This window comes from Saccopteryx bilineata, chromosome 1, assembly GCF_036850765.1.
Source record: "Saccopteryx bilineata isolate mSacBil1 chromosome 1, mSacBil1_pri_phased_curated, whole genome shotgun sequence".
NCBI classification, from domain to species: domain Eukaryota; kingdom Metazoa; phylum Chordata; class Mammalia; order Chiroptera; family Emballonuridae; genus Saccopteryx; species Saccopteryx bilineata.
The window spans coordinates 96,763,978-96,788,286 of record NC_089490.1 but is presented as its reverse complement, the minus strand read 5'-3'; the positions used below and the strand labels follow the sequence as shown (position 1 = coordinate 96,788,286).

Here is a 24,309-nt window from a genome sequence, read left to right as displayed (position 1 = left end):
TGCACTTGCTCATTAAAAAAGCTCTTTTGATGTTGCCCCCTTATCCTTTTCATCTGCTATTTTTCCGTTTCTTTTTAAATGACAAGTCTGAGAAAGTCTGTCTGGAAAACTCAGCGCCTTTTCTTTGCTTGTGCCCCACGCGTCACCCCAAGACCATGAGGAGTGTCTCTCACACCTGGGGCCTCCTGCCACAGGAATCTGGGCCCTGGGCTGTCGTCCACAGACCCTGACTCCACTGGCATCACAAGCCTCATTAGAGAAGGCAGAACCAAGCCCTACATGGTCTGAAGTAGAGAAACATAACCTCTGAGCTATGTATTCCTTTTCTTGACACCTGACAAGGTTCCAATTTGTTCCTTAAATTATGGATTCGTGGCCAGATTGCATTGTATTTGAGAAGAACACAGACCCCCTCCGACTATGATGGCTTTAAAGAGAGACTGTTTTATGTCTTGAAATGTAATATTTTCCACATTTATGAAAAAAAAGCAAAGTTTATAAAATGTTACTGTCTGTGTTCAGGGTTCTATCCCAGCTATTCTGGGATGCGTTCTTGTGCTTTTAATAAGGATAGGGATGGGGGTATTTCCCCTGTGGAAGTACTGCCCTATCTGCTCTGTTCATCCCAGACTTTGCCCAGGAGACACTCTGGCACTCTGGCATTCTCTCTCTCTCTCTCTCTCTCTCTCTCTCTCTCTCTCTCTCTCACACACACACACACACACACACACCTTTCTGAATCATACAATGACCATTTCCAATTCTGCTTTAAGGAATATTGGACCTAGTTTGAGATAAAATTATAGTGAGGAGTTGGGACATCATGTGACATGTTTTAAAGCAGTGATTTTCAACCAGAGTGCCACAAGAATTTTTAAAACATGGAATACCTGACTATTTAGTCCCCGGCACTGACTGCTTTACCCTTACATTATCAAACCAACCAACAAAAAATGACAACATCCAACACAATAACTACCCAGTGTAAATGAATCAAAATTACAACTTTTTTTTTGTCTGATCAGCAAAAACATATTTTTTTTTGGTGTGCCACAGAATCTTAGTAATTATTTTATGTGTTCCATGAGGTGAAAAAGGTTGAAAATCACTGTTTTAGAGGCACCACACAGTTTGGCTCCAAGTGTATTTTGCGCAAACATACATGGAAAAGGAAAAGGTGGGGGGGTGAGAGGGAAGGGGATGAGGGAGATCTCCAGCAGTGGACTCGGGCAATGAACAGTGCGCCTTCAGATTCTGCCTTGCTGCTCACCATGCGGAAGTCATCTCAGAAGTCACCGACGATGAGCCATATCCTGGGGCCTGTTTGTTTAAGGCTACCTGGCTCCTCTCTGGAAAGCGGCCGCCATAACTCTGCCAGCCCTAGAAACCTGGGTGGTGTTAGTGGGAATTATCCAAGGCCAGACCACACAGGCCTGGGAAGCATTTTGTTTCTCTATCTCCTGGGTCTCTGAGCCAGACCTAGCAAAGGTGAGACATGCCATTGCCTGGTGGAAGGTACCTGGACAGAGCTGGGCTTCCATGGTGGCCCTGTCTTGGACACCTGCCAGTATTTAGGGGTGGATAAAGCGGAGAGTCTGAGAGAGTTGCAGAGTTCTTATCCGAGGTCCAACAGGGCGGCTGTGCAGGATTCTCAGGCACACATGCTCTCAGTGCCGGCCTCGTGGAGAACCAGGGGGATTAAGGGTGAGATACTGCTCTGAACCAATGTTCCTAGCCAAGGACACATTCCACTAGCGGTACATGTGACACCTTTAGAAGGTCTCTCCACTTGGCCTTTTATCTCATCAGAGCTCCTGGAAAGTTATTTCCTTTCCTGCTCTCATTGAGGCTCACTGCCTATGAGCCAGAGAAACCCCAGTCTGCGCTGGCCTTTCCTTACCACCCTCCATGCCTGTGCCTCTTCCTTTCAAAAGGAGACTGCGGCTCTTAGGCTAATGTCATGGGTTAATACGGCTCTGCTCTTATTGTATTTCTTTCTATTGTTATTTGCTATTCATGGTAACTGATGGTGTTCGTTGTCCACTTTCAGAACTGTTATGAGTTTAAATTAAAAAATGATTTGGTGTAGAGGAAATTAATATGCAAACAGCTATTCATGCAGATATGAGGAAAAAATTTAAAAGTTGGCTCATAAATGATTGAAGATTGGGAAACAGTGTTCCAACTCAAGAAGTCTGCTAGATTGGAAGGTTTGCCAAGCCATCAAAACTATGGTTGTGGTAACCCTGCTGGGATGTAGAGCATTGGCCTGGCGTGTGGATGTCCTGGGTTTGATTCCTGGCCAGGGCACACAGGAGAAGCGCCCATTTGCTTCTCCACCCCTCCCCCTCTCCTTCCTCTCTCTCTCTTCCCTCCCCCCCCCCCCCCACAGCCAAGGCTCCATTGGAGCAAAGTTGGCCCAGGCGCTGAAGATGGCTCCATGGTCTCCGCCTCAGGTTCTAGAATGGCTCTGGTTGCAATGGAGCAATGACCCAGACGGGCAGAGCATCGCCTCCTAGTGGGCATGCCAGGTGGATCCTGGTTGGGCACATGTGGAAATCTGTCTCTCTGCCTCCCTGCTTCTCACTTCAGAAAAATACAAAAAAATACCCCAAAAAACTATGGTTGTGGTACTTTTTCTACACATACACACACACTCACATACTCACAATTTAATGAGAATGCTGTACCCTCAAGGGGAGACATAAATTATAGCGGACTGCCTGACCTACAGTAAAGGTTAGTTAGACAGTCTTTCACATTTTAGAAGTTTCTTTGGAAGAATGTTAGAAAATTGCTCTCAGAAGTAGTCAATGAATACTATCGACAGTCCATCTTAGAACTGTATTATCTTATATTTTTACTTCAAACAGTCTTATCTAACATGATCACTACCTAACTCCTCAGACTTGCTTCATTATAAAAATAAATCAAGTCTGGTCCCTAAGATTAATATTCATCTCCCTTGGGGAAAACCCTTGAGCCAGGCTCTGGAGGCACACAGGGCTATGAACCGAAAGCCAGAAGAGGAAACTTGTATCCTGAGTTGCTCTCTTCAGTCCACTCCCTAGACTTGCAACACTTACAAAGCATCACTTGTAAACATAGAAGTTAATGAGACTCAGCAATACCTTGGTGGCCAGAAATCACCAAGAAGGGCTCTTTTTTTTTCTCACATGTCCATATTTCTCATTTTCTAGATAGCTGAGCCTATATCCAAGCTGTTTCACATAACCGTGTTGGATGAAAATCTTTCTAGAATAACTTTCCCAATGTCACACAGTGAGTATTTTGTAAGGCCTGGACTTAAACCCAGATTTGTTGGACCACCTTGTCTCTGCCCTGCAGAGATGTGCTGTGCTTACACAATAGAGCTAAAGACCACGGGTCTAGTTTTCATAATTGATACTACTCCTTCCTCACTGTCAGGCTCAACTGTCATTTCTCTTTGGACTATAAAGGACCCCCTGTTATCCTCTTGCACGTTTCAACTCTCATATATAAGGCTACTGTCAGGTGCTGGACACTGGATTGGATGCATCCAATTTACTGAGACTAGGTTCTGCGTAGAAAGTGGAAGATCCACAAATCATAATCATAGAGATTCCATGTGGCCAATCATAAAGAGCTTTGGAGATAAAACACCTAGGATTTGGTGTAAGAACTTTTGTTCTACATCCCTGAATTTAACTACTTAATTATGTTGGGTGTGTCCTTTAGCAGACTCGAAACTGAAATGAGAAAAACAGTTTGAAAGAGAAACATTTGGAATCAGCGGAGACTGGCTTCAATTGACTAGAGGAAAGGTTCACAGACTGTCCAAGCTGAAATGAGAATACCTTAGAGGTGGTTATAATGCTGTCATGTTTATCACAAGATGAAGATAGTTGGACTTAGAGAAGTGACTTGCCCACAGCTTTATGAGTTACTAAGGGATTACTACCAATTAACTGTAGCTCATTAAACACACATCAAGCATAAACCAGAAAATTTAGCCTTCATGGAAATATTTGTTAGTTTCATCTGTTATGAAGCTGATGAAGTTGAAGGGTAAGTGACATACCAACACACTGTCCAAACATGTGCCTGAGTTCTTGCCTCTTTTACACTCTATAAAAGGCTGCTGGGTCCACAGTAAAAGAGCTAAGTGGTAGACCAGATGTCCAGAAATGAACAATGCCATCTCATGCCCACAAACTATATATAATTCCATCCAAAGCAGAACCACGATGTACTAAAAGGGCAGGTGTCTTCTCAGATGTTAAGGGAGAATACAGACTTTGCATTGTAGCAGTGGTGGAGAGACTGGTTTCATAGCTTCAAAAAGGCTAACTGTGGCTTTGGTACATCTTTTTTTAATTGGTCTGCAAATGTTCTGGGTGTCTGTCCATAACCACTGTGGTCTCTCTGAGATGGTAAACTCCTGGAGAACAGCCACCATGTGTTTCAGCAGCTTTGCTTGGTGACTAACAACGAGTGACTCTCAATCAGAAAGCTGGAAAACAGGGCAGTTTCAGAGGGCTCAGTTTCTCAAGACGGATGATTTCCTGACTGATGACTAGCAGCCAGCTTAGGCAGGGAGGTCGACCAGGATGTCTGGACACTGATGCTTTCACTAATCCTCCCCCCAAAGAGGCATGAGACCGAGGGCTGCCTGAGGTGTCCCAGGGTGGGGACAGAGAACCATCCCAAGCATTCAGATCAATAAATGGTCAGGGGTGTGGAGAGCTGTTCTGAGGAGTAGGGTGGCAATGTTGAAGATTCCTAGTCCTTGAAGTAGAGCTCTCACTACAAAGGGTTTTATTTCAGAGTAAACTACATTTTCTCCATTACAACGTTAACTCTGTGTTTCTGAGGAATACCAAGGAATAGTTTTCTCTGGAGACCTTTCAGACAGATACAGCCCCCCAAAGAAGCAGGTGTCTCTGGTATAATTTTCTATGGGAAAACGAATTGGATCATATTCCTCTCATGGTTCCATTCAACCCAAGCAACCTAGGACTCGGCAATCTTTCAAGAGATTTAGAGAGATCCTGGGCCCCTGTGCTTGCCATGACCCTGACACACCCCAAGACTCTGATCAGGGAGCTGCCATCTCTGTGAGCCGTACTCTCCCCATCTTCAGCACCACCTGGGGCAGGAGGTGATTTTTTTTTTTTTTTTTTTTTTGTATTTTTCTGAAGCTGGAAACGGGGAGGCAGTCAGACAGACTCCTGCATGCGCCCGACCGGGATCCACCTGGCACGCCCACCAGGGGGCGATGCTCTGCCCATCCGGGGCATCGCTCTGTCGCGACCAGAGCCACTCTAGCGCCTGGGGCAGAGGCCAAGAAGCCATCCCCAGCACCCGGGCCATCTTTTGCTCCAATGGAGCTTCGGATGCGGGAGGGGAAGAGAGAGACAGAGAGGAAGGAGAGGGGGAGGGATAGAGAAGCAGATGGGCGCCTCTCCTGTGTGCCCTGGCCGGGAATCGAACCTGGGACTTCCGCACGCCAGGCCGACACTCTATCACTGAGCCAACCGGCCAGGGCCAGGAGGTGATTTTGATAAGCCTGAGTCAGTCTGTTGTTTGTTTAGAAAAAAAATATCCACACCCAAGAAAAATTGTTTCCTTAAAATAATTGCAGACCACCGTGTCACATATGATGGTGGCAGCCTTCTCTCAAGAGGCAGACAGCCTGGAAGAAACCACTCAGCTTAGGAAGCCTTCTTTGACTGCTCCCAAATCCCTGGCCTTTACTTACTCTGAATTCTGACAGTTAATAAACACCACTCAGAGAGTGACCAGTCATGTACGTTTTATTGTATCTTCCAGACTTAAAAGATAAGCTCTGAGAAGAGCCATTTCATAAATGTATTATATTTTTAATTTTTTAAAAATTTAGTTGTATATAAATCTTGTGCTTCGGTTGAAAGGAAAATGAACAAACAAACCCCGGGCAGGCTGTTATTCTAGACTGAATGTTTATATCTCCTCCTAAATTCATACGTTGAAGTCTTAACTCTCAACATGACGGTAGTAGGAGGTGGGGCCTTTGGCAGGTAATTAGGCTTAGATGAAGTGATGATAGAGACCCACAGTGGGATTAGTGCCCCTATAAGAAGAGGAAGAAACACGGAGAGCTCTCACTCTCTCCACATGCATACGAGGATGGGGTCACATGAGCGCGAAGTGAGGTGGCTGCCACCGGCAAGCCAGGATGTGGACCCTCCTCAAGACCTGGATCTGCTGGCACCTTGATCTGGACTTCCCAGCCTCCAGAACTGTGAGGAATACATGTGTGTTGTTTAAGCCCACCAGTCTACTACTTTTGATAGAGTAGCCCAAGCTGATGAAGACAGGTAGTTAAAGTTCAGACTATAGTATTTGTGGGTATGACTCTTTGGTGTACAATTCTCCTCTTTTAATATCTGAATCATGTGAGTCAGGAAGTGAAGTATTTCTTGCAAGCCCTCCTGCAGTGTAGACAGTGTAATTCCTGGGTTATGTGGCTCAGAGCCTGGCTCTCTGATCCTTAAAGAATATTCTGTTAGCCACTATTGTTCTTAAATTCCTTTGTTTCTTGAACTAGCCAGAGTGGATCCCAATGCCTGCAACTGAGATGGCCAATAATATGAACAGTTGGAGAGGAAAAGATTAAGCAAGTTTCTTCATATAGCAGGACTTCTCCGAACCACCAATGCAATGTGCATAGTCCATCACCAAGAGAAAGAATGTGTGGTGGTACCTTCAGCTAACCCTGTGGGGACCGACTACTGCATCCCAGAGTGGTTAATTTTGCAAGGGGTTTACAAAGAACTCCAGGAACAAATTGTCCATCTTGTCCTCCTGAGCAGAATTGGCTCAGCCTGTAGGTGCCGCCCTGGTCATCCCTGGCTGATGCCTGGCTGTCTGGAAATATCCCCTGAAACAGATTCTTATTCAATGTCGTAAAGCAATAGAAATGAAAGGCACAACAGGTTAAATTTTCTTTAGCCTGAAGGCATATTTTTCAGTTGCTGCCTTCCTCTTTTATTTAGGTCTAGGGCCTGTGAGTTAGCATTTATTTTCATCGCTATCTCAATGCAAAATCTAATAGAAAGTCATGCTTCTATAAAACCTGTCTAAACCCACCTGGGAGGGGAGAGAGAATCCATGTGAAAATCCATTCACAGCTATGTATCCTTACCTTCCTAAGATCATATATCCCACACTTACTTAGAGATTCTTCTAAGCAGTTACAGTATGTTTCAAATTTTCATAGTCTCTTATCCACCATATTGAAAATCTCTTCTACTTGTTCACTGGGAGAACAGATAGCATTAAAAATATTGGATAATTGCCCTGGCCGGTTGGCTCAGCGGTAGAGCGTCGGCCTAGCGTGCGGAGGACCCGGGTTCGATTCCCGGCCAGGGCACATAGGAGAAGCGCCCATTTGCTTCTCCACCCCTCCGCCGCGCTTTCCTCTCTGTCTCTCTCTTCCCCTCCCGCAGCCAAGGCTCCATTGGAGCAAAGATGGCCCGGGCGCTGGGCATGGCTCTGTGGCCTCTGCCTCAGGCGCTAGAGTGGCTCTGGTCGCAATATGGCGACGCCCAGGATGGGCAGAGCATCGCCCCCTGGGGGGCAGAGCACCGCCCCTGGTGGGCGTGCCGGGTGGATCCCGGTCGGGCGCATGCGGGAGTCTGTCTGACTGTCTCTCCCTGTTTCCAGCTTCAGAAAAATGAAAAAAATAAAAATAAATAAAAAAATAAATAAAAAAAAAATATTGGATAACTTGCAGTCAGAGATACCCAATTCCTAGCTCTACCACTTACTGGTTATGTGTTTAATCTTTCTGAGCCCCATACATCCCAAATCAGACAACAAACAAGACTTGTGGGAGGAGACCTGCCTTATGGAGTAAGTTATTGGCAAGAGGACAAAGGACTGAATAGCCTAGCTCTCTGAGAAGAGGAGAGGCCATGAAAATCCTGCAGGAAGTCTGGCCTTCAGGAAGGAGAGTAATGAGAAACATTCATTACATACGGGACGCCGATCTCAAAGATGTTGTTCTGGATCAGCTGCTTCCCCAACATGATGATGCTGAGCTGGATGCAGAGCTCCATGAGGCAGCCCCCGGGAGCACACTGCAGAGAGGAGAACACGAAGGAAGGAGCACTTAGACCAGGTGAGCACGGAGAAGCAAGGGCGTGAATTCAGCCATGGTGCCATGGGGATAAGGGTGGGGCTGGGGTGGCGGGTGCCCCTACAGACCACTAGCCAGGCAGGAAACACCAGTGGCTAGCTATACTTACCTCTTCCATGCGGTAACCACTGAACACATAAACGTAGCTGCCAGGTCTGCCCACAAACCTGAAATTGAGAAGGGTGGGAAGAGTTAGGGAAAGAGAAGGTCGGGCTGCTTGAGGGCATGACTTCAGAGGACTAGCCACTGTCCAATGTGCTTCTTGAGAGTACTGGCCAGGGGAGACGGTGTAGGTCACCCAGGGACAGTTTATATGCTGTTATCAGTTAACAATCATCTGTAACAAAGGGTTCACTGCCAGGGGATGATGGGTGAGTCTAGTGTGAGGCTGGGAAGGTCACGAGGAAAGAGAGAGAGAGAGAGAGAGCGCGTGTGTGTGCGTGTGTGTGTGTGTGTGTGTGTGTATGAGAGAGTGATAACTTCTGAGCCTGAGTACAGCAGGTTTTGGGTTATCTCTAAGAGTACTGTGTGGACGTTGTCTTTTCCCAATTAGTTTCAAGAACTGAGTTCTGACTGTAACTCCTCAGTGAGCGCTTCTGATTCCCCAGGAAATGGAGGGCGAAACAGACTAAAAGTACGAGTGGAGATTCCCAGGAACAGAAAAGAAGAATCTAGACTTCCTACTGAAAACATTCAAAGACACGAAAGAAGCCTGCTTAATTCCTCTACAAAGTAATGCCAGTTTTATTGGGGGATATAAGACTGAGCAGGTGGGGGAAACAGAGGTAAAAGCCAATTGTGGAACTAGACAGGTAATGAGAAGAATTCTACCTATTTGAAATGTCATTCCTGGATCTGCCTGTTAAAAATCCTACTCATCTGTTTAAGGCTCAGGGTAAGCTTTTGGTTTTCTGTGAAGTCTCCTTGTCTCTGTTTATTTTCTACCTCTTATTACAGCCCTTTTTGTAGACTGCAATGAGCTGTTGCCATGAGTTCTCTTTCAATATACCACAAATTTATCTAAAGTGAGGAAGGACTCTATTTATTTTTTTACCTAGAATATCATATGTATGCTTTTTGTTACTGATGCTAAGTCTAGAGAGAAAACACCAATGAAGTATATCCTTATTCATGTGAAGAGTTTCTCTGCTACTATAATTTCTTAAGAGTCAAGGACAGAGGTCCTGAGAAGGGGTTGTGGTTTAGGCTATAAACACATTTATAAGAAATTATCATATGTGGATGATGGCAGTTCTTGCTCTATGTCTATTTGATGAGCATTTATTTCCAGGGAAGCTTTCCTGCCACAGTTAATACTTACTGAGAAATCGTGCAGGTAGCCAATTGATTTGACCACAAAAATATTTATCAGAAGTGGTTTTACATCCAGACCTATTATATAATAAAGAATTTCACTGGTCTTTGTTGCTGGTTCCTGGAAGGAGCCTCTAAATCCTTGGAATTTCCTGATAGGAGTGTCTTTGCTATTCTTGATTGGCCCTTGGGACTATACCTAAGTTTATGCTAATGAGATCACTCGGAATGAAGGAGCCCGTGCCAGAAAGGCTAACCATGTGATTAGACAATCGGGGCTTTGAGCCAGCTAATAGCAGCCTCAGCTCAGGGGAGTAGAGAGAGGGACTGGAGATTGAGTTTACTCATATGGCCAATGATTCCATCAATCATACCTACATAATGGAACCCCAACAAAAACTTTGGACCCTGAAGTTTGAACGAGCTTCTTGACTGGCGGTACACATTAATGTGCCAGGAAACTGACATGTCCTGAAAACACAGGAGGTTTGGTTTGTGACCCACCTAGACCTCACCCTATGTGCCTCTCCCTTTGATAGGTGACATTTGTATCCTTTTGCTATAATAAAGCTGCAGTTTTAAGCACAGTACATTTCTGAGTTATGGAATTTGTTCTAGTGAACTATTGAACCTGAGGGGTGAGTGGTTATAAAGGTTAGTTGTCCAAATCATGAGTGACCTGGGAACCTCATAGCTTGTGGCTAGTATCTGAAGTGAAGACAGTGTTGTAGAAGATTGTGCCCTTAATCTACGAAGTTTGCGCTATCTCTGGGTAGTTAGCATCAGAACTGCATGGAAAACCTAAGAGCCATGGCTGGACATGACATTCTCTCATGCATCATTTTCAAAGTTAGGAAACACAAATTCTTCTAAGACTCACCCTTCAGGGTGCAGAGCCAAACCCCTGTAGAGTTTCCTATTCATCAGGATCTGAAGATGCCAGTACAAACTGGTTTAGTGTTAACACCACTGCTTCCTAAACAGCCAGGTAAGGGTGGAGATGGGGAGTGGGGCTGAGGATGTGAACTGACAATGGAGGCAGGCTAACCCCAGTGGAGGACCCGGACTAAGTGACCAACTTCTCTTCCATATATGGCACCAATATACTCACCTCCCCTTGAAAAAGGCCACATAGAAGATGGGCGAGTAGGCATTGACAAACTTTAGCAAGAAAGCTTTCAGTATCAGGCGTTCTTCAAAAGTCTGTTCTGTTTTGGGAACCTCTGAAAGAGAAGAGCAAAGATTGAGAGATATTTCTCACCTCTCTGGGTTATGACCCTGTGACACGAACCACTGTCTCTCAGCTCACACCTTTAGAGAAACCAAAAAGTTCAGCTCTCTGGCAATAGTACTGAATTCATCTGGGAGGTCCCAAATGGTGTGCCAGGTTATATGAGGCTAAAAAATAACCAAGGTACATCAAATCATGACCTTTCTCCTCACACTTCCTCATCTTGTCCACTCAAATAACGGCTTCACACTGCGCTCCTCAAACAGGGGTCTGGGCCAGCAGAACTTCTTCCCACCACTTCAGTTCACCAAGAGAATTAAGCTTTGACCTGTATAATTCCCGCTCCTGTAAGATTTTACTTGAACAAAGTTCCCTAACAAAAAAAAAGGCTTAATTTATTAAATACTGAGCTAGAGTAGAGCCAGTGAAGATGTATCTTGGGCACCATGGCCTTGTTCCTCCTTCATTTTTAGCAGTCAAGCCTTCAACTGTATGTCCCCTGGATAGGCTGAGACATCTTGAGTTCACTACTCAGATGGTGAAGAGTCATCTGATAAGTGAAACAAACACAGTCTAAGACAGATGTCTCAAACTTGGGGGTCAGAGTGCCAGTGTATTCTATTGGGTCCAAGCAGAGGAGACAGCTGATGCTCCCAGAAGGACCCTGAGGACCACTGAGAAGAAACCTTGTTGGTGCCTTTGGAAGACTCGAGTACCATGGGGTGCTCCAGCGGGCAGCTGTGCGGAGTGCTTAGTGGGATCTCCACAGACCATGACAGATAGTTTGGCAAAGAAAAGAGATTACAGGGCATACATCTAGGGCAGAAGGAAAGCATTGACTCTGTTATCATGTGCACTGAGGAGTACAGTCTGAACATGCGCTGAGCTCAGGGCCAAAGGTCAGGGCCCCGCGACCTGGGAATTCTCTGTCCAAATGAGACCAGTGTGTGGACCCGCCTGACGGCCCATCTGACGCACAAATAGCTTTTCTGGCAATCTTTAAAAAGTGGAGAAAAGGCCCTGTTCTCTCCCCCGAAGTGCTTTTCTCTGACCCATCTTTTTGTGTACAAATCCTTCCCATCCTCTAACATCCAGATCAAATGTTACACATAATCTCCTTCCCAAAGCTTTCCCAGACGCCTTCAGCAGGTATCCATCTCCCTCCAGAATCTTCTATAATATTTTATATTTCTCTGTATTAATCCATTCCCCATGGAAAAATCACAATAATAGCAGCTTTCATTGACTGTCTATGTCTTAGTTTGGATCACCCTCTAAGTCAAGGATTTGGGAATCAGTGGTTGATTGGGAGATGCCCAGGAAGCTTGGTGGGGGTGTAGGGTGGTGGCACAGCAAAGGGAGGGGAGACAACATGGATGCCTTCATGAACAGGTTAACACCACAGACAACTGGGACCCAGTTCTACCAGGGACCTTCTAAGAGACCATGCGAAACATAATTAAGAATTATTACACCAACAGTACACAAATAAAAGTGAATCCCTCACAATTGAAGGTTACTGCTGGACTTGACTCCTTGGTACATCTAGCTTGTCCTATGCATGGGCTGAGCATGCCCCACAACCAGAGAACACCCACAGACAAAGAGCTGCAGGGACGTCCAGGGTGGCCAAGGGGATGTGCGTGCTGCCCCGGAGGGTCTGCTGCAGGCACCAGGGGGTGCGGGCACTTGCTATCTCATCTCATCCTCCCCTGCCTAAGTGAGGAAGGTATCATGGCTCACTTTTTTTCGATGAAGGGAATTGAGGTCCAAAGAGGTTGGAGCCTTGCTCAAGCTCACACAACCAGTAAGTGACAGAGTTAAGATTTGAACTCAGATCTGCCTGCCCCTGAAGATAGTTTTTACTACTCCACACTTTAAAATCAGAATGTTTGACTGATTGTTTACATCATACATCCTCTTTCACCTCCCTGCCCTCCACCTTCAGCCTAACATGATGCACCTAAAAATATTTGTCACTGTTCAGTTCACAGTCATTGATCATCAGCTGTGTGCCAGGCACCATGCCAGAATGAATGAAGACTTTATCACTTCCTTCAAAGAGCTGCATTTAGCAAGGTCACTGTTGAAAGCCTTTTGCAACTGCCAAGTCTCTTCCAGACTTACTCTGTGAGCGACAAGGTATTCTCTCCCTTCTCATCATAGCAGGGACCCTAAGGAGAAGAACACCGCATTTCCATGTCTGCTTTCCCACACAGCACAGTGATCCTTGCATTTGCAACCTTAGAATACCAACTGTCTTTTTTAAATTTTATTAAGTGAGGGTGGGGAGAAGGCAGAGAGACAGACTCCCACATACACCCAGCAAGCCCCCTATGGGGAGATGCTCTGCCCAACCAAGCTATTTTAGCACCTGAGGCAAGGCCATGGTGCCATCCTCAGCTCCCGGTGCCAACTTGCTCTAATGAGTCATGGCTGTGGGAGGGAGGGTAAGAGAGAGAGAGAGAGAGAGAGAGAGAGAGAAGAGGGAGGGGTGGAGAAGCAGATAGTCACTTCTCCTGTGTGCCCTGATCAGGAATCAAACCCAGGACTTTTACACACCAGGCCAATACTACCACTGAGCCAACTGGCTGGGACCGAACACCAACTGCCTTGATATTAGGAGGTGATACCCAACAGTACCAGCAGTGGTCTAAGCACAAGCCTCTGCTAAGTAGACTGTCACAGGCAGACACGAGCCCTTGAAGACCACATGCAGAAGGGGACTTTAGAATGGGTAAGTTTAGAGACCCCATGTCTATCACAAGTGTAATCCTGCCTCGATTTCTCCCTATAGCTGAAAGGGCCTGGGAAAATGAGAGTTACTCACTTGTTTTAGTCCCCCCCTGAGTCCTGAGAAACATGGTGTCACTCCTGCAAACCCAGCAACACTGAAAACTGGTTCACTCTACAAGCTCCCCTTCATCCTCATGCCCCCTTCAGTTCACTTATGTTAGTGAACAGTCCTAGAGCCCTGGCAGGCCATGTGAGTCTATAGAGCATACTATCACTCTATCTGTGGCTCAACTGTGTGTTAAAGGGAGGGATCATTTGCTTTTTTGGTTTAACTACAGACATGGCTGCAGGAGATTTTAACATCAGACATATATGAGTTCAAATATAGGATGCAATTAGAGTAATGAAATTATAGAGAAAGGATCATGACACCTGCTTCACAGGGTTGCCCTGATGACATGAAGGGAATCTTTATAAAGCACTCAGCCTAGTGCTTGGCACAAGGTAGACCTCAATAAATATAGCTCCTATTGACATCATCATCATCATTTTCTTCATCATCATCCAGGTCTAAGAGCCCTGCTTTTGACAGCACAGTTGGTCATCTGTGGCCAGTTGTTATGCATGTGTCTAGTACCTTGAGGTTCTGGGTCATTTCCATGTTGATTTCTGATCACTTTCTATCAGTCAGTGGTGAGCATGGCTGGTAGGTGACCCTGCTGATACACAGCTGGGAATGTTGAATCAACTCAGTCCCTGTCTCTACCACCCCTAAAGAACCACAGCCCAAACCTCCTGAGGTCCTCCAGGCAGGCTTGAAAATAGCATGGCCTGCCAGGGAATCTGGAGACACTGTCATAATTCTGTAGGAGACGAAGTCACATGAGTCTACTGTGATAGCCCTCTGCTGAGAGGCAGCTTTGTGGTTCTCCCCGCCATGCCATGCCTGGACAGACACAAGCACAACCCCACAAGGCGGAAGTCCTGCCCAGCGCTGCGCCGCCTCACCCAAGAAGCATTTGGATAAAGATTTGCACTCACCATTGATGGTCAACACTGCCACTTCCATTAATTCTTTAGTTTACATATGTTAGCAAAGCCCCTCCGATCTTCAACCTCTCAGCCCTTTGCCCTCCCTGCTACAAATCCTGCCCAACAAAGAAGGCAGTGCCTCCCTGTTGATTGATACTTATCAGGTCCTCCCTGGGTCAAGACCCATGTGCACATCTTCAGCCTGATTGTTATTCTCCCTGACTAAAGGAAACAATGCCAAGGCCCTGTGGAAATGCCTGCCATCAATTTCTAGGGTCACTGTTAGTTTTAAGATCTCACACTCTGAACATCCATGTGGCTGTTAACCTAATCCCTTTCCCCATACTGCCCCACCCTACCCTCACCATGGCCAGTTTAGATGGCCTTTTTATAGTGAGCATGGTCATATCTGTTGCCAGATGTACTCTATTATGCACACTTATTGAATGAATAATTGGAACAGTGAAAAACTTTTGTCATTTACTAAAAATTTCCTATCACATTTTAAGGAGGGCAAATCCTAAGGAGGGGCTGAGCAGAATAATGCATATGAAGACACAAGAGAGGGGCAGTCAACAGAGAGTTACATTTCCCTACATGAGATACCAGGTGGGGGTGTTGGAGTTAGATGCAGGACCCACAAAAGCCTAGAGCCAGTGCAATGGGAGGAGGCAGGGCAGAGAAAGACACAAGGGGGTTGCCACCAAAGAAGAAATGTAAGTGACAGGCTGGGGGATGGGTGGTGTGGAGATGTCTGGTGGAAATTTTCATTAACTTCTACTGTACAATTTATAGTGTGACTTCCTCATTTGCTTCCCCATGAAATCTTCAGTAAAGACTCATTAAACTTGCTTTCGTTACCAGTGTTTAAAGAATTCTGGATTTGTTCTTGGGGGAGGGATGTGCTGTACTTCAGGATGGGCACTGGGGTGTGAACAGAGACTGCCTGTGGTGGCCTGTTGTAGAATAAGAAGAGAGGGAAAAGAGAAAGAGACACAAAGTAATAGAGACAGAGGACACAGACAGAAAGAAAGGAGAGAAGGAGGGGAAAAGGGAGGAGAGAAGAGGGAAGAGGGAAGAGGGAAGAGGGAAGGATGGAGAGCAGGGGAAGGAAGGAGGGAAGGAAAGAAGGATAGAAGGAAGGGAGGGAAGAGGAGGTAGGGAAGGAGGGAGGGAGGGAGGGAGGGAGGGAGGGAGGGAGGGAGGGAGGGAGAAAAAACTTTCAATAGGAGTTTGAGCCCCTGCCCACTGTGCCTGAGGAAGCAAATTCAATAGTAACTTAACTGCATCTCCAACCATCTCTCACTTTTTAAAATTTTTATTTTTTTCCTTTTTTAGTGAATGTATTGGGGTGACATTGGTTAACAAAATTCTATATATTTCAGGTGCACAATTCTACAACGCGACATCTGTGCACTGAAGTGTGTGCTCATAACCCACATCAAGTCTCCTCCCAACACCACTTCTCCCCTCTACCCTCCTCCACCTGTCCCACCCCTTCTCACTTATCAATATTCTATGGGTGAGAAAATTAAAAGCAATGTCACCCAAAAATAAGTAATCAGGTCTGAGGAGCTGAAAACTTGGAAGATCTATAAACGTGGCCAGGAGGGTTTGAGGATGCAGAATAGAGAGGCACGTGTCTTTGATTTTCTTCTAGAATCTCCTTTGAACTCACTGTGCTCAGCTCTCCCGACCCTGCAGGAATTTCTCTGGAAAGAGAATCCGGTCTTTTCTGAGCTCTTCACTCCAGCTGGAAATGAACGGCTCCCTCCCTCCATCCTGATAAATCATGGGCCAAGTTATTATTTATTAGTTTTATTTTTAAAACAGCCTTTGCCTATGCTTTTAGGGCCATGAGCCACCATAAATAACGGGCATTTCTAATCAACAATCCAAATCCTCTTGATAGGCCACTAAATCATCTGGGTGTCCCCACCTCAGAGAAGCCCTGTGGCCATGTCGTGTGTTTCACTGGGGAAGAAGGCCCCACCGGGAACACTCAAGGGAGGGAGAAAATTGGGGGGTAGGGGAGCATCAAAGCCCTGGAGCTCCAGTTGGATTTTGGAATCCTGTAGTAGCCAAAGGAAGGAAGCTCGCCTGCCTATGACAGAGATTATGTGACCGAAGAAATGGAACAAGTTTTTGCCAAGTCCACGTGGGGCGGTATGTTGTCTCCAAGACAAGTAGGGCGATCTCCAATCAGGCCACTGAGTGGGAACCCCTCACAAGACCCAAACCCTGGAAGTGATTTGCTACAGGGATATGAACGAGAGTCCACACAGAGAGAGTGTGAGCAGGCAGAGGCAACCCCTCTCCTGAAATCCCACAGTCCCCAGAAAGCCACCCCAGGTTGATGAGAGGCCATCTGAGGGTTTCTCCTGCTCTGCACCTGTAGAAACTTGCATCAGGAGGCAGACTCCATCCAGGACCAGAAAGGACAATCAGTCAGAATTCCTGTGCAGAGTCATCACCTACCCCCTTTCTTTTAAGTGTTAAATCTCTAGGGTACTGTGTCATGAAAAAAATATGGCTACAAATGACCCAGCTGCAAACTGCCTTGGAAAATAATTAGTATGAAAGCCCGTGTTAGTCCCAGGGGTCCAACTCAGGACTCAGTCCCCAGAGCACCATTCTAATCAGGGAAGCGGAATGGCCAGTAGGGGATGCCAGCTGCAGAATCTGAAGTTTGGAAAAGCAGGTCCTCCTAACTGATGTCCCCAACAACCCAGCCAGGAGTTGCACAGTGATGGCAACAAGATAAAATGAGATGTCCAAGTGTGTATTTCAAGTAGCATCAGCCCCGGCACTCCTGGGCAGAAGGACAGAGGGCCTGAACTTGTGTGGCTGAGTCAAAGAGCAAAGGCGCCTGCTCCTCCTTACCCTGCCTCTCCCCCAGGGCAGATCCAGCTTCTGCAAATAGCAGTGTTTCTGACAGCCCAACCATCTGGCCTTCCCTCCATGCGTGAGAGTGTGTGTGTGGAGGGGGGGGGGGCAGATCGAAGTGTCTCAGCCTCCTGTGTGATGTCGTTGCCCTGTTAGTGCCATGGGGAGGGAACCACCCTGGGAGAAGCCAGCCAGCTGGGCCATCCGACAGCCAGGGCAGTGTCTGCGGGAGTGGGGAGCTCAGGACTGGAGGTGAAGGGCGGGTGCTCCTGAGATACTCCGGAGCCCTCGAGAGTCTTTTAGCACAAGCATTCCCCCCTCCCTTACAGTCAGGAAGACGGCTGTTGCCCCAGATAAAGGGGTATGAGACCTAAAGTTGTCTAGCAGCCTAGCCCAAGGTGACAGCACCCCAGAAGCATCTCATTTTAAGGAAAAATGATACTAAATAGAAAGAAGGCACCAGACAAGGGAGGGATGAGAGGAAGAGAAAGAGGGATGAAGGAAAGGAGGGAGGGAGAGAGAGAGAGAGAGAGAGAAAGAGTTGTTACGGACCCATCATGAAAACCCTCCAGGCCCTGGCCGGTTGGCTCAGTGGTAGAGCATCGGCCTGGCGTGCAGAAGTCCCGGGTTCGATTCCCGGCCAGGGCACACAGGAGAAGTGCCCAATTGCTTCTCCACCCCCCCCTCCTTCCTCTCTGTCTCTCTCTTCCCTCCCGTAGCCAAGGCTCCATTGGAGCAAAGATGGCCCGGGCGCTGGGGATGGCTCCTCGGCCTCTGCCCCAGGCGCTAGAGTGGCTCTGGTCGCAACAGAGCGATGCCCCGGAGGGGCAGAGCATCGCCCCCTGGTGGGCAGAGCGTCGCCCCCTGGTGGGCATGCCGGGTGGATCCCGGTCGGGCGCATGCGGGAGTCTGTCTGACTGTCTCTCCCCGTTTCCGGCTTCAGAAAAAAAAAAATACAGAAAAAAAAAATTAAAAAAAAAAAAAAAAAACCTCCACACGCAGCGCCCCTGGGCACCAGGCACTGCCCGAGCGCTTTACCTGGATTCCCCCATTTGATCATCACAGCTGCCCTATGAGGGTTTTCTCCCTGTGGCAATCACAGGAGTGGGGAGAGAACAGGTAATGTGCCCAGTTTGTGACCCAAGACACTTCCATGACACCAGTGGGTCACCACAAATGCACACACTGGCGTGGAAGCCAAGCCCCAGTGAGTAGGAAGGGAGCTGTTCCTCCTCAGTCTACCCCTCACATCTTCCCAGGGGAAGATGACCTAGAGGAAACGTTTTCACTTTTTCCGCTATCTATTTTTATTCAACAAACATTTATCAGGTGACTATTATGTGTCAGGCATGGGGCACGGAGGATACAGCAGTGAGCCAAACCAATAAGGCCCCTGCCGTGCAGAACTCAGAGTCTAGAAGAAGGAGGTAGACAAACAAGACCATTCCAGAAATCGATGAGTATTAAAGGAGATGAGAGGAGGTAGACAAACAAGACCATTCCAGAAATCGATGAGTATTCAAGGAGATGAGAGGAAGAGAAGAAAAAGATGACAGGGAGAATGCTCAGTCACAGCAGTCAGGTGAGGCCCCTGAGGTGGTGACCTCTCAGGGGAAACCAGAAGGATAAGGAGAAGCTAACACGGAGGAGCTGGGGAGGATTCAAAGGGTGGCAGCAGCCAGGGCAAAGGCTGGTGGACCTAAGGATCTACAAGGAATACACAGGTCTAAGTGACTGGAGCATTCTGAGCAAGGAGAAAGTATTAGGTGGTGGAATTGGGAGGAAGCCAGGGGCTCATTAATGGGGCTCTGCAGGCCACAGAAGGGACTTCAGATTCATCAGAAAGACAATGGGAAGTCACCTTAGGGTTTTTGCACAGGGGAGAAGTACAGTGACATTAAATTTTAAAAGGACCACAGAAAATGAACTATGTGTGTGTGGTAGGAGATGGGAAGGAGACAGAAGTGAAAGCAGAAAGACAACCAGAAGGTTGTAGTTGTCAAGGTAAGAGATGGCCAATATCAGAGTCAACTTGTGCAAAGCGACCAGATCTGGGATATGTCTGAAGGTGGGATAGTCAATATTTAACAGACTGGATTCTAAGGGTGAAAATGAAAGAGAGATCCTGGATGATGCTTGAGTTTTGATAGGAATATTTGAGTGTTGGCAGTGCCGTTTCCTGAGATAGGAAGAATGATAAAAAGTAACAGGCTTGGAGGGAAAATTAAGAGCTCAAAGTTGAACACATCGAGTCCTTGGACTTCTGTGTTTTTGTCCTCCCTAAGTTCTATACCAAGGCGGGTAGAACACGTGCGATTAAGAATCTCCCCCCGCCCCACCACCACCACCACCAAGTACCTGGCCAGCTTTGAGAAATCAGACCTTAAGCAAGAGTGGAGGCCAGGCCTCAGAGTGGAGGTTGGACTAGTGACTTCCTAAGTCCTTCCTGCTTCTGGTCTTCTGTGTTCTACAGTACAATCAATGAGGCTGTGACAGAACGAGGAAGGTCCTGGGCTGGAAGTCAGAAGAACTTTCGTCCCACTGTCCCAAGGTAAGTGACTTACTTTGCTGAGCCTCACCACCCTAATTCCTAAAATGTCATCTTCCTGAAACATCTGCTGTGAAGACAAAGGGGAAAAATGTCTGGGAAGCACCAGGCGTAGTACAAGGTCTCAGACATTGGCAAATTGTGGCAAAGCACTCCATTAGACATTGATTTGTATACTTGTTTCTTCTCGTTGGTGAGAGAGGTGCTAGGAAATTCCCTTAGAATTCCTGATGGCGCCCTCTTAGAAGGTCAGGGGTGAGCGCTTTGGCATCACTTTGGGGTGGTGTGGGCCCTGGAGTCGCTAAGGGTCACTTCCCTCGGAGAGAAGTGAAATGGGGCATCGTGAGATCTGTGTTTTGAAAGTTTAGGAAGACAAGCGGTATGCTTGTAGGGTGGATTTCCAGCGAGAGAAGAGAGTCCTTCGTTCTAGGTCTCTGTGATAGGTGACACTCTGGATGTGGGGGAAGAGGTGTTTATGTGCCCTGAGAGCAGGAGACCCTGATGGCCACTGAGCTTACTCTGCAGGAGAGGACCGTCCTTCCTTGGAGAGCCCAAGACCTGCCATAGGGAGGGGCCATCCCAGCAGTGGTCCAGGCCAATGAGACAGGGCCGGCATCCATCAGCAATGCTTTCCCAGACCATTTAGAATTTCCTGAGGAACAAGGACAGCTATGTACAGTGTATCCGTAAAGTCATGGTGCACTTTTGACCAGTCACAGGAAAGCAACAAAAGACAATAGAAATGTGAAATCTGCACCAAATAAAAAAGGAAAACCCTCTCAGTTTCTGTAGGATGATGTGGCAGCATGTGCGCATGTGCAAATGATGACGTAACACCGTGTATACAGCGGAGCAGCCCATGGCCATGCCAGTCAAGATGTGGATGGTACAGAGGAAAGTTCAGTGTGTTCTGTGGCTCGCTAAATTCGAATACGTGACCAAAGTACAACATGAATATCGGCGCGTTTATAACGAAGCGCCACCACATAGGAATAACATTACTCGGTGGGATAAGCAGTTGAAGGAAACCAGCAGTTTGGTGGAGAAACCCCGTTCTGGTAGGCCATCAGTCAGTGACGAGTCTGTACAGGCTATACGGGATAGCTACCTAGGAAGCCCTAAAAAATCTGTGTGTGAGCCCACATTGAACTGCACTGAACAAGTATGAAACTGGGAGAGTTTTCCTTTTATTTGGTACAGATTTCACATTTCTATCGTCTTTTGTTGCTTTCCTGTGACCAATCAAAAGTGCACCATGACTTTACAGACACACTGTATTACCAGGCAGTAGATTGTCATGGTCTGAGCAAGGACACCAAGGCCAGACTCACCACCTATGAGCCATATGACCTTGGGCCTGTTACTTACCTCTCTGTGCCTCAGTCTTCTCATCTTTAAAATGGGAGTGTTAAGACTACCTACACTGCTGAGGCTGTTTCAAAGATTAAATATGCTGATATACATAGAGTTCTTAGCACAGTGCTTTGCACAGGGTGTACTCACGTACACCACTATTAACCATGGGCCTTGGTCAAGTTTCTAAACCTCTTCAGGCTTCTCGAGAATAAAATGCAAGATGACCAATTTCCAGCACTATGGCAAAAATGATGTGCCTGGTATATCCCTGGGTTCTGACCAAAGGAGGGAGCTGCTGTGGTCTGAATGCTTATGTCCCTTCATAATCCATGTTGAAAACCTAATGTCCAATGTGATGTTATTAGAAAGTGGGGCCTCTAGGAGGTGCTTACTCATGAGGGTGGAGTCCTCGTGAATGAGACTAGTGCCCTTGTAAAAGAGGTTCCAGAAAGACCCTTAGCCCCTTCCTCTATGTGAGGACCCAATGAGACATCTGCAATCTAGAAGAGGGTCTTCACCCAACCCTGCTGACATCCTGATCTCAGACTACCAGCCTCCAGAGCTGTGAAAAACAAAATTCTGTGATTTATAACCTGTGAATCTGTGACATTGTATTGTAGTAGCCCAAACAAACGGGACGGAAGCACATCTTGAGCTGATCTGCTTAGTGACTCTGGTTGCCTGGCCTCCTGTGATGCCCTGTTCTATTGGCTTGGATGCCTGTGGTCCTGAGGTCCTGCCCGGTTCTTGTTTGTTTCCTACTCCAGGAACCAGATCACTTCCGTATAACTACCACGTGTGACCCCTTCAGAAATGAACAATCACTGGGGATGAAGATGGTCTTGTCCTCCTCATTCACTGGGGTTCACATAAACCTCAATTACTTGCCGAACCAGGTTACACATTTAGTACAGTGAGCCTTGGTCAACCAGACCCTAAAGCTTCGTTCATTTCCCCAGCGACCCATTCCAGCACTGCAGGCTTCAGCTCGGTCCCTGTGCCACCCATGCCGGGCAGTCTCTGAATGACAGCACGTCTCATACCCGAGCCCGTGCATATTGCCATTTCGGCAGCCAGGGAGGCAATGACTGTCTTTATTCATCACTCTTAAGGCATTTAACAAATTCTGTCTTTTGTCATACTGTTTGTGGCAAGAATGCACCCCAGATAAGCTTGACACCCAGGCCTCCTGAGGGATGTGCCTACCAAAGCAAAGTGGGGTCCATCACCCTTCCCTCTGGGAAACACTGGGGAGCTTTCGGGGGTCATTTACACCAGCTGTTTGCACCTGGTGAGCAGGGCTTGCATTCACAGCCTCCTCATCAATCAGGAGCTCTGAGGCAGGAAGCCAGACGCATATTAAACCCAGCGTGAGAATGGCAAAGGAAGCCCCTAAGCCTGGCAGCGTCCTTATTCCATTGGGTGGCATTACCCACAGCTTAGTGTCCTCATGGAGGGCTGGGGGACTGGGAAACCACACCTTTGCCTTCAGCTGTGCTGGCCATCCCCCGTAGCCATCTCCTTCAGTGTGCAGGCTCTCTGCCATTAAAAAATAATTCAAATTTCTTGATATCTTTGTTGCCCCTTTCAGTCACTGCCCCATTGTCACAACTCTGCATTTGCCTTATTCATCTCAATATTTCCTCAGATCCTTTTGTCATCAGGCAAAGCTGAAAAAATGAATATATAAATGCTCAGGGTAGCCTCTGCTAAAGCTCACAGGATGCCTACCTAGCCCATGGGCATGGCTTTCAAATGCAGGAATGAAAAGAGATGATTTCATCAGTCATTTCATCTGCAACCTTTGCTTCATGCTAAGACTACCATGAGGCAGGCATGGTAGAAGACCGCAGGGCGAGGCAGAGGAGTCGTGCTGCAGGACTCGGGAGCCCGGCAGCAGCATGTGGCAGAGGCTTTTCAAGTCCACAGACTATCCACTCACATCCACGTGTTTCCCAAAGTCTCCCTAATTAGGCCGGTTCTTGCCAGTGTGCGGTGAGCGGAGTGATGGATGACACTTCCAGATTGAAGTGGTTCACAGCCTCTGTGTGACCCCCCGCAGCTCTCTCTTTCCCTGACATTGTGTCCATGTGGCCTCCATCAGTCTGGGTCCTTACACGTCTGTGTGAAGCGGAGACCCTGGCCCGTCACAGTAGACATGTGGTGGGAGCGTGAACAAATAAACAACCTCACATTATGCAACTGAGATCTTGAGATGAATTTATTACCCTAGCACGGCCCCGTCTACTCTATCCTGGGAACACACACACACACACATACAAGACCAACACCAGGCAGTGTGTGATCAGCTCCAGCGAGCAGACTCAATAGTACCCTCCGTGCTGACTCCCAACCTGCTGGTTTCTAAGCCACCCAGTCTGTGGTATTGCATCCCGACTGCTTTTGCCTTTGCTGTTGCTTCTTCTTCTTCTTCTTCTTCTTTTTTTTTTTTTTTTACCGGTACAGAGAGAGCGATAGAAAGGGATAGACAGACAGGAACAGAGAGAGATGAGAAGCATCAATTATCAGTTTTTCGTTGCAACACCTTAGTTGTTCATTGATTGCTTTCTCATATGTGCCTTGACCGTGGGCCTTCAGCAGACCAAGTAACCCCTTGCTCAAGCCAGCGACCTTGGGCTCAAGCTGGTGAACCTTGCTCAAACCAGATGAGCCCGCGCTCAAGCTGGCGACCTCAGGGTCTCAAACCTGGCTCCTCCACATCCCAGTCTGATGCTCTATCCACTGCGTCACTGCCTGGTCAGGCTGCTGTTGCTTCTTGCTAGAAGTCCTTCCTGCAGATCTCTGTGTGGCAGGTTCCCTCCCGTTGATCGGGTCCCATTTATATTGCTCCCACTCTGAGAGGCCTTTCCCTACCACCTGAGCTGAAGTGCACAACCCTATCCACTATCACAGCTCCATGTGCAGTTTTCTCACCGTCCACGAAATGTTCTTGTCTACTCTCCATCTTTCCTGCATGCCAGTGTAAACACAAAGAGAGCAGTGACTGTGTCTTTCTTGTTTATAGCTGTGTTTCCAGAGCTG

General features: G+C 47.2%; 1 protein-coding gene across 3 annotated transcripts in view; it reads right to left on the bottom strand.

Annotated features, from left to right (window-relative positions):
- The window catches only part of ANO2 (anoctamin 2), a 348,314-nt gene that overhangs the window by 45,246 nt on the left and 278,759 nt on the right, over positions 1 to 24,309 (bottom strand). For all 3 annotated transcript variants that reach the window (XM_066261651.1, XM_066261659.1, XM_066261667.1), the window contains 3 exons: positions 10,590 to 10,701; positions 8,274 to 8,331; positions 8,005 to 8,105 (listed from right to left, as the gene is read on the bottom strand). In XM_066261651.1, the coding sequence (XP_066117748.1) occupies positions 8,005 to 8,105; positions 8,274 to 8,331; positions 10,590 to 10,701 (271 nt within the window). The remainder of the gene's footprint in view (positions 1 to 8,004; positions 8,106 to 8,273; positions 8,332 to 10,589; positions 10,702 to 24,309) is intronic.